General features: G+C 38.2%; 1 protein-coding gene across 6 annotated transcripts in view; it reads left to right on the forward strand.

Moving 5' to 3' along the window:
• Positions 1 to 14893, forward strand: part of LOC127853743 (katanin p60 ATPase-containing subunit A1-like) — a 38501-nt gene that overhangs the window by 13935 nt on the left and 9673 nt on the right. For all 6 annotated transcript variants that reach the window (XM_052388499.1, XM_052388501.1, XM_052388505.1 and 3 more), the window contains 6 exons: positions 3924 to 4114; positions 4770 to 4956; positions 8431 to 8531; positions 10816 to 10921; positions 11371 to 11529; positions 11740 to 11866. In XM_052388499.1, coding sequence (XP_052244459.1) covers positions 3924 to 4114; positions 4770 to 4956; positions 8431 to 8531; positions 10816 to 10921; positions 11371 to 11529; positions 11740 to 11866 — 871 coding nt within the window. The remainder of the gene's footprint in view (positions 1 to 3923; positions 4115 to 4769; positions 4957 to 8430; positions 8532 to 10815; positions 10922 to 11370; positions 11530 to 11739; positions 11867 to 14893) is intronic.

A 14893-nucleotide genomic window follows, 5' to 3' on the forward strand; every position in this document is an offset into this window, starting at 1 on the left:
AAAAATCATTCTTAGGTTCATTAAATGAAGCTTAATTAAATGTCAATGTAATACATACCGACCTATGTATAACACAAACATTTTTTAGCTCATCTATTTTTTGAAGAAAAAAAAGAGCTATTGTCATCACCTTGGCGTCGGCGTCCTGTTAAGTTTTGCGTTTAGGTCCATTTTTCTCATAAAGTATCAATGCTATTGCATTCAAACTTGGTACACTTACTTACTATCATGTGGGGACTGGGCAGGCCAAGTAATATAAATCTGGCGTGCATTTTGACAGAATTATGTGCCCTTTTTATACTTAGAAAATTGAAAATTTTGGTTAAGTTTTGTGTTTAGGTCCATTTTATTACTAAAGTACCAAAGCTATTGCTTTCATACTTGCAACACTTACTATCATCAGGGGACTGTGCAGGCAAAGTTATGTAACTCTGACTGGCATTTTAACAGAATTATGTGCCCCTTTTATACTTAGAAAATTGAAAAATTTGTTAAGTTTTGTGTTTTGGTCCATTTTACCCCTAAAGTATCATAGATATTGCTTTCATACTTGGAACACTAGCGAACTTTCATAAGGGGACAGTAAAGGACAAGTTGCATAACTCTGGTTGTCATTTTTACGGACTTATGGCCATTTTTTGACTTAGTACTTTGAATATATGGTTAAATTTTGTGTTAAAATCCACTTTATTCCTAAAGTATCAAAGCTACATTTATTGCTTTCATACTTGCAACACTTACTAACTATCATAAGGGGACTGTGCAGGCAAAGTTATGTAACTTATGTAAGTATCAAGGCTATTGCTTTCAAACTTCAAATACTTTCATTCTTTCATGAGGGTATTGTACCTGGCAAGTTGAATTTTACTTTGACCTTTGAATGACCTTGGCTTTTAAGGATCAAATTATTAGTTTTCACTGAGGGGATCTGCTCTAGTTATCAGATATCTCATGGGCTATGTTTGTTTTTACTGAGGGGGTCTGCTCTATTAATCTGATGTCTCATGGGCTATGTTTGTTTTCACTGAGGGAATCTGCTCTTTTAATCAGATGTATCATGGGCTGTGCTTGTTTTCACTGAGGGGATCTGCTCTATTAATCAGATGTCTTATGGGCCATGTTCCATGTCTGTTTCCATTGAGGGGATCTGCTCTAGTAAGCAGATGTCTCATGGGCCATGTTTGTTTTCACTGAGGGTATCTGCTCTATTAATCAGATGTCTTATGGGCTATGTTTGTTTTCACTGAGAGGATCTGCTTTATTAATCAGATGTCTCATGGGCCATGTTTGTTTTCAATGAGGAGATCTGCTCTAGTAAGCAGATGTCTCATGGGCTATGTTTGTTTTCAATGAGGGGATCTGCTCTATTAATCAGATGTCTCATGGGCCATGTTTGTTTTCACTGAGGAGATCTGCTCTATTAATCAGATGTAGCATGGGCTATGTTTGTTTTCAATGAGGGGATCTGCTCTATTAATCAGATGTCTCATGGGCTATGTTTGTTTTCACTGAGGGGATCTGCTCTATTAATCAGATGGCTCATGAACTATGTTTGTTTTCAATGAGGGGATCTGCTCTATTAATCCGATGTCTCCTGGGCCATGTTTTTTCAATGAGGGGATCTGCTTTAGTAAGCAGATGTCTCATGGGCTATGTTTGTTTTCAATGAGGGGATGTGCTCTAGTAATCATGTCTCATGGGTCATGTTTGTTTTCACTGAAGGGATCTGCTCTAGTAATCAGATGTCTCATGGGCCATGTTTGTTTTCACTGATTGGATCTGCTGTATTAATCAGATGTCTCATGGGCTATGTTTGTTTTCAATGAGGGGATCTGCTCTAGTAATCATGTCTCATGGGTCATGTTTTTTTTTCACTGAGGGGATCTGCTATATTAATCAGATGTCTTATGGGCCATGTTCCATTTCTACTTTCATTTGAGGGGATCTGCTCTAGTAATCAGATGTCTCTTGGGCCATGTTTGTTTTCACTGAGGGGATCTGCTCTAGTAAGCAGATGTCTCATGGGCTATGTTTGTTTTCAATGAGGAGATCTGCTCTAGTAATCAGATGTCTCATGGGCCATGCTTGTTTTAAATGAGGGGATCTGCTCTAGTAATCAGATGTCTCATGGGTCATGTTTGTTTTCACTGAGGGGATCTGCTGTATTAATCAGATGTCTCATTGGCTATGTTTGTTTTCAATGAGGGGATCTGCTCTTAATAATCATGTCTCATGGGTCATGTTTGTTTTCACTGAGGGGATCTGCTCTAGTAATCAGATGTCTCAAGCGCCAAGTTTGTTGTCACTGAGGGGATCTGCTGTATTAATCAGATGTCTCATGGGCTATGTTTGTTTTCAATGAGGGGGTCTGCTCTTAATAATCATGTCTCATGGGTCATGTTTTTTTTTTCACTGAAGGGATCTGCTCTATTAATCAGATGTCTCATGGGCCATGTGTGTTTTCACTGAGGGGATCTGCTCTAGTAATCAGATGTCTCATCGGTCATGTCTATTTTCATTTATGGGATCTGCTCTTGAAATCAAATGTCTCATCGGCCATGTCTATTTTCATTGAAGGGATATTCTCTAGTAATCAGATGTTTCATGACAGTTTAACAGCTTCAAAAACTGGATTTGCAATCAAAATGCTGGCTGCTGGCAGCAGGTGACAGTTAATTACACATGTAATAATGACTACTTAATCCATGAGACTGCATATTCAAGGTAACCAACAGCTTGGTCAGGTTATACTGTAATGACATTACTCCAAGTTGCCACAGCATTTGAATGCACTGTAAATATGGTGACTAAATTTGTCAATTTTAAATTTTGTTTTTACATCCTAGTAAGCATTTAACCTCCCCAACTCCACCAGTTCAATAGATAAGCCCTTACCGCATGAATTTCGGTGGACTCTACTTCACTTTTGAGTTGAAGGTCATTAGGTCAATCACACTGTCTCATGGTCACACTTTATTGTCAAATGTGTCAAGTCTCAAGTCATTCGGGCCTGGTTAAGGTAAAGGCCACACTTGTTTGTCAAGTATTGGAGCCTCCATCATTCTGTGGCAGGTCTATTTTATGCCCCTGGATCGAATGATCGGGGGTATATTGTTTTAGCCTGTCTGTCATTGTATGTGTCCCAAAACTTTAACCTTGGTCATAACTTTTGCAATATTGATGATAGCAACTTGATGTTTGGCATGCATGTGTATCTCATGAAGCTACACATTTTGAGTGGTGAAAAGTCAAGGTCATCCTTCAAGGTCAAATGTAAAAAAAAAAGTGGCGCATTAGGGGGCATTGTGTTTCTGACAAACACATCTCTCGTTATCCTATGCTCTTTAATGGAGTTTTATACAATTTGGGCAGACTGTATAGGTCATTGAGGCAAGGTGCAGAAGGCATGGACTTTTCATGTCAGTTAACCCTCTACCACTTAGAAACGCATTTTTACGCGTTTGAAGTCCCTTAAAAAATCAAATTAAGTTTAAGTCCTTTCTTAATACATGTATATTAAAATTTCCAAGGCTTCTTTTCCAACCCTAAGATAATGATGAGTAGCAAACAGCATAAAACCTAAACAGACAGTTACTCGCATGCTGTTCTTGTTTTATGCTGTTTGCACACAGCTATTTTCACTTCGCTTCTGAGTGGAAAAGGGTTAAAGGCCAAGCTTTTTTTGTGTCGGCTTCATATCCCCTTTATCCTTTGAAGGATTTTTATGAACTTTACTTGAACTTTTTGATCGTTTCGACCATAAGGCATGATTGTGCAGCATGCATGATCTTGTCACACTACTTAAGGGTATAGTTTTCCTGTGGACTGCTTTGTACTTATACTTATCAGTTTTGATGTATATTTATGTAGCTCAGATTTTAGAAAAAGTGACTTGAATGTACATATTTTATTTTCTGCTATAGCTTCGCATGGAGGTCAATTCTGAGTATGAACAAGTGAAGGATATTCAGAGCATTCTGATGAGCCTGACCTCAGAAAGCCGCTTCTCCAATGCCCAGCCAGACTATGGCTACAGATATGATGACTTGTCACGGCAAGAGGAGCCCACACGCGACCCTGATGTCTGGCCTCCCCCCACCCCTGTTGAAAACAGGTCAGTAGGCAGCATCTGCTAGCCTTGTATACAATAAGGAGACAGTCTTGTACCAGTAAGGCTGTTGGAATATGCTAATACTGTACATTTATACATAGTTGACTACTATGGTTATGTGGTTTTGGTTTGGAGTAAGATCGGGCAGAGTTTGGATAAAAGAATTTCCTTTACATTTTGTGTATAGGTAGCTTAATTGCAGAGCTAGATTGACTAGTAAATTAATTCATTTAACTTACTTACATTTAACTTTGACAATCTATTTCTTGGATTGCTGCATTTCTTGTCATTTAAGTAGTTAAATTTCCATCTTTTGCTGACTTATTAGCTCGGCTTTTTTTGGAGAAAACCTGACGTATTGTCACGCCAGCTTGTTGTCCAGCGTTGTGCTAAAACCATTGCATTTTGTGAACCTTTGAACATTGGCTCTAAAATCAAAGTGCTTTCACCTACAACTTTGAAACTTAATATATTGATGCACCTTTATGAGTTCTACACGCCACGCCCATTTTGGGGTCACTAGGTCAAAGGTCAAGGTCACTGTAACCTAAAAAGAAGAATTCTGACAAGCTTTCATTTATTCAAAACTGCACCTGCAGCCGAGCGTTGGCACCTGTTATGCGGCGCTCTTGTTGTTCATCCTATTTGAACATTCCAGGCCATCTCCCAACATTCGTGGTAACATTCCTAACAAAGCTGCCCCCAAAAAGTCTGAGCCAAGCAAGTACCGCTCCAAGCCGTCTGGGAGCACACCTCAGGGAGGCAACTATGGACAACAGGGACAGCAGGGTCGCGGAGGGCGACCTGGGGACCGGAGGGCTGACCCCAGCAAACCAAAGAAAAAGGTAACATAAACTTCATTATAAATATTTACTATAAATTTATTCATAAATACAAAAATTCATTTTATTAAACTATGCCCACATATTAATATAACGCATAATTTATTTATTATTAGCCAGGCCTTCAACAAAGTTGAAGATACCGGTTATTAGATTAGGGTATGGCCAGTAGAATAGCTGCATCAAGCAGTTGGTTCCCAGTCAATGACTACTGGTTATTAGATTAGGGTATTGCCAGTAGAATAGCTGCATCAAGCAGTTGGTTCCTGGTCAATGACTACTGGTTATTAGATTAGGGTATGGCCAGTAGAATAGCTGCATCAAGCAGTTGGTTCCCAGTCAATGACTACAGGTTATTAGATTAGGGTATGGCCAGTAGAATAGCTGCATCAAGCAGTTGGTTCCTGGTCAATGACTACTGGTTATTAGATTAGGGTATGGCCAGTAGAATAGCTGCATCAAGCAGTTGGTTCCCGGTCAATGACTACTGGTTATTAAATTAGGGTATGGCCAGTAGAATAGCTGCATCAAGCAGTTGGTTCCTGGTCAATGACTACTGGTTATTAGATAAGGGTATGGCCAGTAGAATAGCTGCATCAAGCAGTTGGTTCCTGGTCAATGACTACTGTTTATTAGATAAGGGTATGGCCAGTAGAATAGCTGCATCAAGCAGTTGGTTCCCGGTCAATGACTACTGGTTATAAGATTAGGGTATGGCCAGTGGAATAGCTGCATCAAGCAGTTGGTTCCCGGTCAATGACTACTGGTTATTAGATTAGGGTATGGCCAGTAGAATAGCTGCATCAAGCAGTTGGTTCCCGGTTAATGACTACTGGTTATTAGATAAGGGTATGGCCAGTAGAATAGCTGCATCAAGCAGTTGGTTCCTGGTCAATGACTACTGGTTATTAGATTAGGGTATGGCCAGTAGAATAGCTGCATCAAGCAGTTGTTCCTGGTCAATGACTACTGGTTATTAGATTAGGGTATGGCCAGTGGAATAGCTGCATCAAGCAGTTGGTTCCCGGTCAATGACTACTGGTTATTAGATTAGGGTATGGCCAGTAGAATAGCTGCATCAAGCAGTTGGTTCCCGGTTAATGACTACTGGTTATTAGATAAGGGTATGGCCAGTAGAATAGCTGCATCAAGCAGTTGGTTCCTGGTCAATGACTACTGGTTATTAGATTAGGGTATGGCCAGTAGAATAGCTGCATCAAGCAGTTGGTTCCCGGTCAATGACTACTGGTTATTAGATTAGGGTTTGGCCAGTGGAATAGCTGCATCAAGCAGTTGGTTCCCGGTCAATTACTACTGGTTATTAGATTAGGGTATGGCCAGTAGAATAGCTGCATCAAGCAGTTGGTTCCCGGTCAATGAGTTCTGGTTATTAGATAAGGGTATGGCCAGTAGAAAAGCTGCATCAAGCAGTTGGTTCCTGGTCAATGACTAGCTTGTTTGACCAATCTCGTTTAAGTTGCTGTTATTCCAAGCATGGCATTCAAGACCTAGTGAGTTTTTTTTTAAGGGCTAATCGGGTCAAGGACACTATAACAAAAAAACAAACGAAGCAGATCTCAATGAAAACAAACATGGCCCATCTCTGTTCAGATGGAGGTATTACAGTGAACTTTTTTTGTGGGTTGCTTACATTGTGGGATTGCATTTGGGGTTATTTAGGTCAAGGTCACTGTTTCTAAAACAAGAGATGCATCAAACAGGTGGTTTCCAATTTTGTATGCCCCTGAAGAGTGGCATATAGTTTTTTAACTGTCCGTCCGTCCTTACGTCCGTTGGAAAACTTTAACAAAGTCATAACTTTTGCAATATTGAAGACAGAAACTTGATATTTGGCATGTATCTCATGGAGCTGCACATTTTGAGTGGTGAAAGGTCAAGGTCATCCTTCAAGGTCAAAGGTCAAATATATGGCGTGTGTCAGTCAGTCTGAAATCTTTGAACATTGGTCATAACTTTTACAATATTAAAGATAGCAACTTGATATTAGGCATGCATGTGTATCTCATGGAGCTGCACATTTTGAGTTGTGAAAGGTCAAGGTCATCCTTCAAGGTCAAAGGTCAAATTTATGGCTTCAAAGCAGTGCAGATGGGGGCATTGTGTTTCTGACAAATACATCTCTTGTTTAATGACCATTTGATTAAACTTTGGATAAAGCAAGCTTATCTAGCTTGGCATTGCATTTGGGGGCAGTTGGGTCAAGGTTTATGATCAAGATCAAGGTCACTTACTTAAAATAGAAAAGTGGTGTCTGCTGATAAACATGAGTTTGAATTTAAGTATAATGCTGAAATTGTGTATAGGATGCATTCCTCGATTGAGATTTAATTTTGGCCCTGTTAGTTAGGTCACTGTTACTAAAAGTAGAAAAACTGTTTTGGCTCAATAACTTGATTTTGGATAAAGGTATTGCGCTGAAATGTTATATGAAAGAAGCTGACAGACTCAACATATTGCGCAATTGTTCAAAATAAATTTATAATTAAGTGTTGCAAAATGTCAGATGGATCAATCACTCACTTGTAACGCAGAAAAAATACTCATTAAAGATATATCTGAATGCTTAAAAAATAAAATTATTCAAATAGTAATAAACTGCAAAATGTTGCTTTTTGGTTATTCAAATGAACTGGTAAATTAAAACTGCTTTATTCTTGTTATGTTAGTTTAACCATACATTTTTTAATGCAAAAGGAAAGAAATTATCCAAAGATTTGCTTAAAATATTTATGCAAACACAACAAGTGAATCAAATAAAGGAATTTTTTTGACAGTTGTAATACTAATATTGTAATTCATAATTGCATTAATAAAAAATAACTGTTGTTAATGTAGCAACTTTAATTTTATATAAAAAAAAATTGCAAAATGTGTATACTTGATTAAAGTTTTTTTTTGTAGTTTGCTAATTGAATTGTTTTGTAAAAATGTACTATTTTGTGTTAAATCATTTTTATTTATAATGTCCATCATTAATGCAACTAACACATTTTACATCATAGGGTTTTATGTTGTTTGAACACTGTAATCATAGTTCAAGTGTTGTTGTAAATCAAATAGTTGTAATCTGTTGAGATTCACTTAATATTATTGTGTTATACATAAATAAGTATATAAGTAAAAAAAAAATGTTAAAAAGGAAGAAGGAAGTATATAGTTATTCAGTTTGTGTATATATAACACAGATAACACACATAAAACACATGACATATGGTAAAATAAGTAAATGCATGCATATGTCTTTGTAAATTGATTGTATATACATATATTACGAAATAAATAAAATCCTTGAAACAACAAAAACAAATTGAACATTGAAAACCTGGTTTTGTAGACTTGTAATGTTTTTTGCTTTTCACTTGATAATTATGCAATATTGTCATCATTAATAAAGCACTTGATAATTATACAATATTGTCATCAGTACTAAATACACATTTTGTTGGATTTTTTTAGGAAGAGGGTGATGAAAAGAAGTTTGAACCAAGTGGCCATGACAAAGATCTTGTTGAAAACCTGGAGAGGGATATTGTTCAAAAGAACCCAAATGTACACTGGTAAGTTAGTATTGGAACTGGAAAGATTGGAGGTCAACGACATTTCACTGATGAATACATTGACAGTCAGATCTCTGTCATGAGAATATTTAGCTTTGTTCTGTAGTTGATAACTCTGCTATATTAGTCATTGGTCTAGTGCTAGCACTGATGATTACATTGACAGTCTGATCTCTGTCATGAGAATATTTAGCTTTGTTCTGTAGTTAATAACTCTGCTATATAAGTCATTGGTCTAGTGCTAGCACTGATGAATACATTGACAGTCTTGACAGTCTGATCTCTGTCATGAGAATATTTAGCTTTGTTCTGTAGTTGATAACTCTGCTATATTAGTCATTGGTCTAGTGCTAGCACTGATGATTACATTGACAGTCTTGACAGTCTGATCTCTGTCATGAGAATATTTAGCTTTGTACTGTAGTTGATAACTCTGCTATATTAGTCATTGGTCTAGTGCTAGCACTGATGAATACATTGACAGTCTTGACAGTCTGATCTCTGTCATGAGAATATTTAGCTTTGTTCTGTAGTTGATAACTCTGCTATATAAGTAATTGATCTAGTGCTAGCACTGATGAATACATTGACAGTCTGATCTCTGTCATGAGAATATTTAGCTTTGTTCTGTAGTTGATAACTCTGCTATATTAGTCATTGGTCTAGTGCTAGCACTGATGAATACATTGACAGTCTGATCTCTGTCATGAGAATATTTAGCTTTGTTCTGTAGTTAATAACTCTGCTATATTAGTCATTGGTCTAGTGCTAGCACTGATGATTACATTGACAGTCTGATCTCTGTCATGAGAATATTTAGCTTTGTTCTGTAGTTGATAACTCTGCTATATAAGTCATTGGTCTAGTGCTAGCAGAGGATTATGGTCAGTGTATGTCAAATTTGTATCCCATTGTCATTCTCAAAATGTACCCATATGATATAAACTTTTATTTTAACATTACTAACATTAAGCACAATAAAATAATATCATTTTGTTCCTTGTCACTATTTAATTTTATGTTAATCGTGTATTTTAAGCTTTTTTGAGGGCTATTTACATATGAAGGCAGAAATATTTAGAAAGGCTGGTGATTCAGTTCTTCTAAGCCTGGCTAATAAACTTATAGTGATGTTTGTATCTGGTCGATAACTTTATTGTCCATGAAGATATTTTGAAATAAATCGACACAATTTCTCATCATATCATTATGACATGCCACGCGCAGAGAAACTGTGAATACTGTACACCTAAGTGCACTTTCCGTATGAAGCTTAACTTAAGGATTTTTTAAAGGGACTGTCAACTACGACAAGTAAGAAAAGAAAAGTTGCAAAATACCGTATTTCATTACAATTATTAGATTATGTTCATTAAAATATCACGACTGGTATATTACATTACTTGAAAAAAGTTGTTAAGTTTTCATATTTTCAGTATATTCGGTAATAAATTTTACTGGGTATGCCTACCAGGTAACTACCAGTTAACTATAAAATAAAGCCAGTAGATTGATCATCATCGTCACGTGGTAAACCCAGGAATGCAAATTGTGCATGCACAGTGAATTGTTTATATTTGATATATAAAATGATAAATCTACTTGCGTTATTTAAAGTAATTTTCGCGATGTACTTTCGATTTCACACCGCGAAATTTTATTACCAAATATACTGAAAATATGAACTTTTTTCAAGTAATGTAATATACCAGTCGTGATATTTTAATCAATATAAACTAAAAATTGTAAAAAAATACGGTATTTTACAACTTTTCTTTTCTTGGTCGTCATGGTTGACAGTCCCTTTAAAAAAAGATACTTGTTTTGAACCCATTTCTCAATCTGCCATGATGGCACCCCAAAATTTACATATTTTTTACGCATTTTTAGTCCCTTAAAATAATACATTTGATTGAAAACCTGAACAGACTGTGAGTTATTCCCAGGCTGTTATGGTTTTATGCTGTATTTACACAGCCATTTTCACTTTACTTCTGAGAGGGAAAGGGATAAGGAAAAAGACATGATGTGTAACGATTATAACAAAGGTACATGCCTTGTATTGACCATCAATTATTTGACTTATAGCTGTAATTATAATGTTTGTTTGCATGTAATTCATATGTCATTTGTGCAACACTCAATTGTGTGCTATTTAAAGACGATTAAAGCAGGTATATGGATGTTTCAGGAATGACATTGCAGGTACATGACTGTTTCAGAAATGAAAAAGCATGTATATGACTGTATACAGAATGACATATCTGGTATATGACTGTTTCAGGAATGACATAGCGGACCTCCATGAGGCCAAGAAGTTGCTGCAAGAAGCCGTTGTGCTGCCCCTTATCCTTCCAGAATTCTTTAAAGGCATTCGACGCCCTTGGAAGGTACAACACTGTTGTACAAAGATGGCTATACGTTGGTTTCACATTGCATTAGAAATTCACTTGTTTTAGCCCCTTATGTAACATTCAATTATTAAAAAATATCTATGCACACTTATCTGAAATTTGGTTTAATTTAGATTATTTGGTGGATCTCTGTTATCTTCAAAGCAATTAATTCCATTTGTATCTCTAATCTAGTACAGCAAGATGTAAGGGAGAAAGGGATGCAATTTGTTGATCAGTATGTTATGATACTGAATGCTAAGTAGACTAACGATTTACAGGTGTACATCATTGACCGTTTGTGACTAGTGGAATGTATCCATATGGCCATATACAGTAATCCATCATGGAGCCATAAAATAAAAGGCATTTTGATAAACTTTCAATTATTTGTTTGTCTGGAAGTTCTGTTTCTTACCTGATTGTTCCCTGTGTTTCTATACCAGGGTGTACTGATGGTGGGGCCACCAGGCACAGGCAAGACCCTTCTGGCCAAGGGGGTTGCAACGGAGTGTGGGACCACTTTCTTCAACATTTCCTCCGCCGCACTCACCTCTAAGTGGCACGGGGAGTCAGAGAAACTCGTCCGCTTGTTGTTTGAGATGGTGGGTTGACAGTTTATACTTGTGTACTTTGTTACCCTTAAACTAGACTCACTTACAACAGCTTAGTAGTAATATTACTACAATATATCTCAATGATTCTTAAAGGTGCGATACTATGAAAGTCAAGATGCTAATAAAAATGTTTTATCTCCCTTTACTATTTGTTGTATTGCGTTTTGACTTTTTTGCTCAGTATGTGTGTGTTTGCAGGCTCGTTTCTATGCCCCCAGTACCATCTTCATTGACGAGATCGACTCCATCTGCTCCAAGCGAGGCACAGGCTCGGAGCACGAGGCCAGTCGACGTGTCAAGTCTGAACTCCTCATACAAATGGACGGTGAGTTGGACAGAATACCGTACATAATGTTCAGCTTTTTAACTCAGGCCAGAGTACTGGACGGTGAGTTGGACAGAATACCGTACATAATGTTCAGCTTTTAACTCAGGCCAGAGTACTGGACGGTGAGTTGGACAGAATACCGTACATAATGTTCAGCTTTCTAACTCAGGCCAGAGTACTGGACGGTGAGTTGGACAGAATACCGTACATAATGTTCAGCTTTTTAACTCAGGCCAGAGTACTGGACGGTGAGTTGGACAGAATACGGTACATAATGCTCAGCTCTCTAACTCAGGCCAGAGTACTGGACGGTGAGTTGGACAGAATACCGTACATAATGCTCAGCTTTCTAACTCAGGCCAGAGTACTGGACGGTGAGTTGGACAGAATACCGTACATAATGCTCAGCTTTCTAACTCAGGCCAGAGTACTGGACGGTGAGTTAGACAGAATACCGTACATAATGTTCAGCTCTCTTACTCAGGCCAGAGTACTGGACGGTGAGTTGAACAGAATACCGTACATAATGCTCAGCTTTCTAACTCAGGCCAGAGTACTGGACGGTGAGTTGGACAGAATACCGTACATAATGCTCAGCTTTCTAACTCAGGCCAGAGTACTGGACGGTGAGTTGGACAGAATACCGTACATAATGCTCAGCTTTCTAACTCAGGCCAGAGTACTGGACGGTGAGTTGGACAGAATACCGTACATAATGCTCAGCTCTCTAACTCAGGCCAGAGTACTGGACGGTGAGTTGGACAGAATACCGTACATAATGTTCCGCTCTCTAACTCAGGCCAGAGTACTGGACGGTGAGTTTGACAGAATACCGTACATAATGTTCAGCTCTCTTACTCAGGCCAGAGTACTGGACGGTGAGTTGGACAGAATAACGTACATAATGTTCAGCTTTCTAACTCAGGCCAGAGTACTGGACGGTGAGTTGGACAGAATACCGTACATAATGTTCAGCTTTCTAACTCAGGCCAGAGTACTGGACGGTGAGTTTGACAGAATACCGTACATAATGTTCAGCTCTCTTACTCAGGCCAGAGTACTGGACGGTGAGTTGGACAGAATACCATACATATTGTTCAGCTCTCTTACTCAGGCCAGAGTACTGGACGGTGAGTTGGACAGAATACCGTACATAATGCTCAGCTTTCTAACTCAGGCCAGAGTACTGGACGGTGAGTTTGACAGAATACCGTACATAATGTTCAGCTCTCTTACTCAGGCCAGAGTACTGGACGGTGAGTTGGACAGAATACCGTACATAATGTTCAGCTCTCTAACTCAGGCCAGAGTACTGGACAGTGAGTTTGACAGAATACCGTACATAATGTTCAGCTCTCTTACTCAGGCCAGAGTACTGGACGGTGAGTTGGACAGAATACCGTACATAATGTTCAGCTTTCTAACTCAGGCCAGAGTACTGGACGGTGAGTTTGACAGAATACCGTACATAATGTTCAGCTCTCTTACTCAGGCCAGAGTACTCTACCTGGAAGTACAAGCTAGCTATCCACTGTAAGGCTACATCATTGGGCAGAGAATGTTTGTTAGTCTTGAATTCCCAGTCCTACCTCTGCAGTTGTTCTAGTTTACCTTTGATAAGGTATTAAGGGACCAATAAGTGTTATTAATGCAGCAATGTTGCTAATAAACGTGGAATCAAACAATTTTGCAATCCCATTAGTTTTTGATAATTGTACTATTTTACTGCCTTTGTTTTGTGGTAAATCAAAACTGGTGTGGATTTGACAGCTTAATATATCTTTATAAAAAGAAATTCAGCCCAACTGGCAATAAATACCCAACAGTGACTGTATATTGCATGATATTCATCAGATTAAATTTAACTGTAGCAACAACCATTTTGAGTCAGTTTAATACCTGTTGGGAAAGGTTTTTTCATTGAAAATGAAACATGTATGAACAGAAAAAGATTTAACATAAACAAAATAAAACCTGTCTTTGTATGTGTCCCTGTGTATTACAGCTGTTTTTGTCTGTGTGTCTGTGTATTACAGCTGTCTTTGTGTGTGTGTGTCTGTGTATTACAGCTGTCTTTGTGTGTGTGTGTCTGTGTATTACAGCTGTCTTTGTGTGTGTGTGTGTGTCTGTGTATTACAGCTGTCTTTGTGTGTGTCTGTGTATTACAGCTGTCTATGTGTGTGTGTGTCTCTGTGTATTACAGCTGTCTTTGTGTGTGTGTGTCTGTGTATTACAGCTGTCTGTGTGTGTGTGTCTGTGTATTACAGCTGTTTTTGTGTCTGTGTATTACAGCTGTCTTTGTGTGTGTGTGTGTGTGTGTATTACAGCTGTCTTTGTGTGTGTGTCTGTGTATTACAGCTGTCTTTGTGTGTGTGTGTCTGTGTATTACAGCTGTCTTTGTGTGTGTGTCTGTGTATTACAGCTGTCTTTGTGTGTGTGTCTGTGTATTACAGCTGTCTTTGTGTGTGTGTGTCTGTGTATTACAGCTGTCTTTGTGTGTGTGTCTCTGTGAATTACAGCTGTCTTTGAGTGTGTCTGTGTATTACAGCTGTCTATGTGTGTGTCTGTGTATTACAGCTGTCTATGTGTGTGTGTCTCTGTGTATTACAGCTGTCTTTGAGTGTGTCTGTGTATTACAGCTGTCTTTGTGTGTGTGTCTGTGTATTACAGCTGTCTTTGTGTGTGTGTGTCTGTGTATTACAGCTGTCTTTGTGAGTGTGTATTACAGCTGTCTTTGTGTGTCTGTGTATTACAGCTGTCTTTGTGTGTGTCTGTGTATAACAGCTGTCTTTGTGTGTGTGTCTGTGTATTACAGCTGTCTTTGTGTGCGTGTCTCTGTGTATTACATCTGTCAATGTGTGTGTGTCTGTGTATTACAGCTGTCTTTGTTTGTGTGTCTGTGTATTACAGCTGTCTATGTGTGTGTGTGTCCCTGTTTATTACAGCTGTCTTTGTGTGTGTGTCTGTGTATTACAGCTGTCTTTGTGTGTGTGTCTCTGTGTATTACAGCTGTCTTTATGTGTG

This window comes from Dreissena polymorpha, chromosome 12, assembly GCF_020536995.1.
Source record: "Dreissena polymorpha isolate Duluth1 chromosome 12, UMN_Dpol_1.0, whole genome shotgun sequence".
NCBI classification, from domain to species: Eukaryota; Metazoa; Mollusca; class Bivalvia; order Myida; family Dreissenidae; genus Dreissena; species Dreissena polymorpha.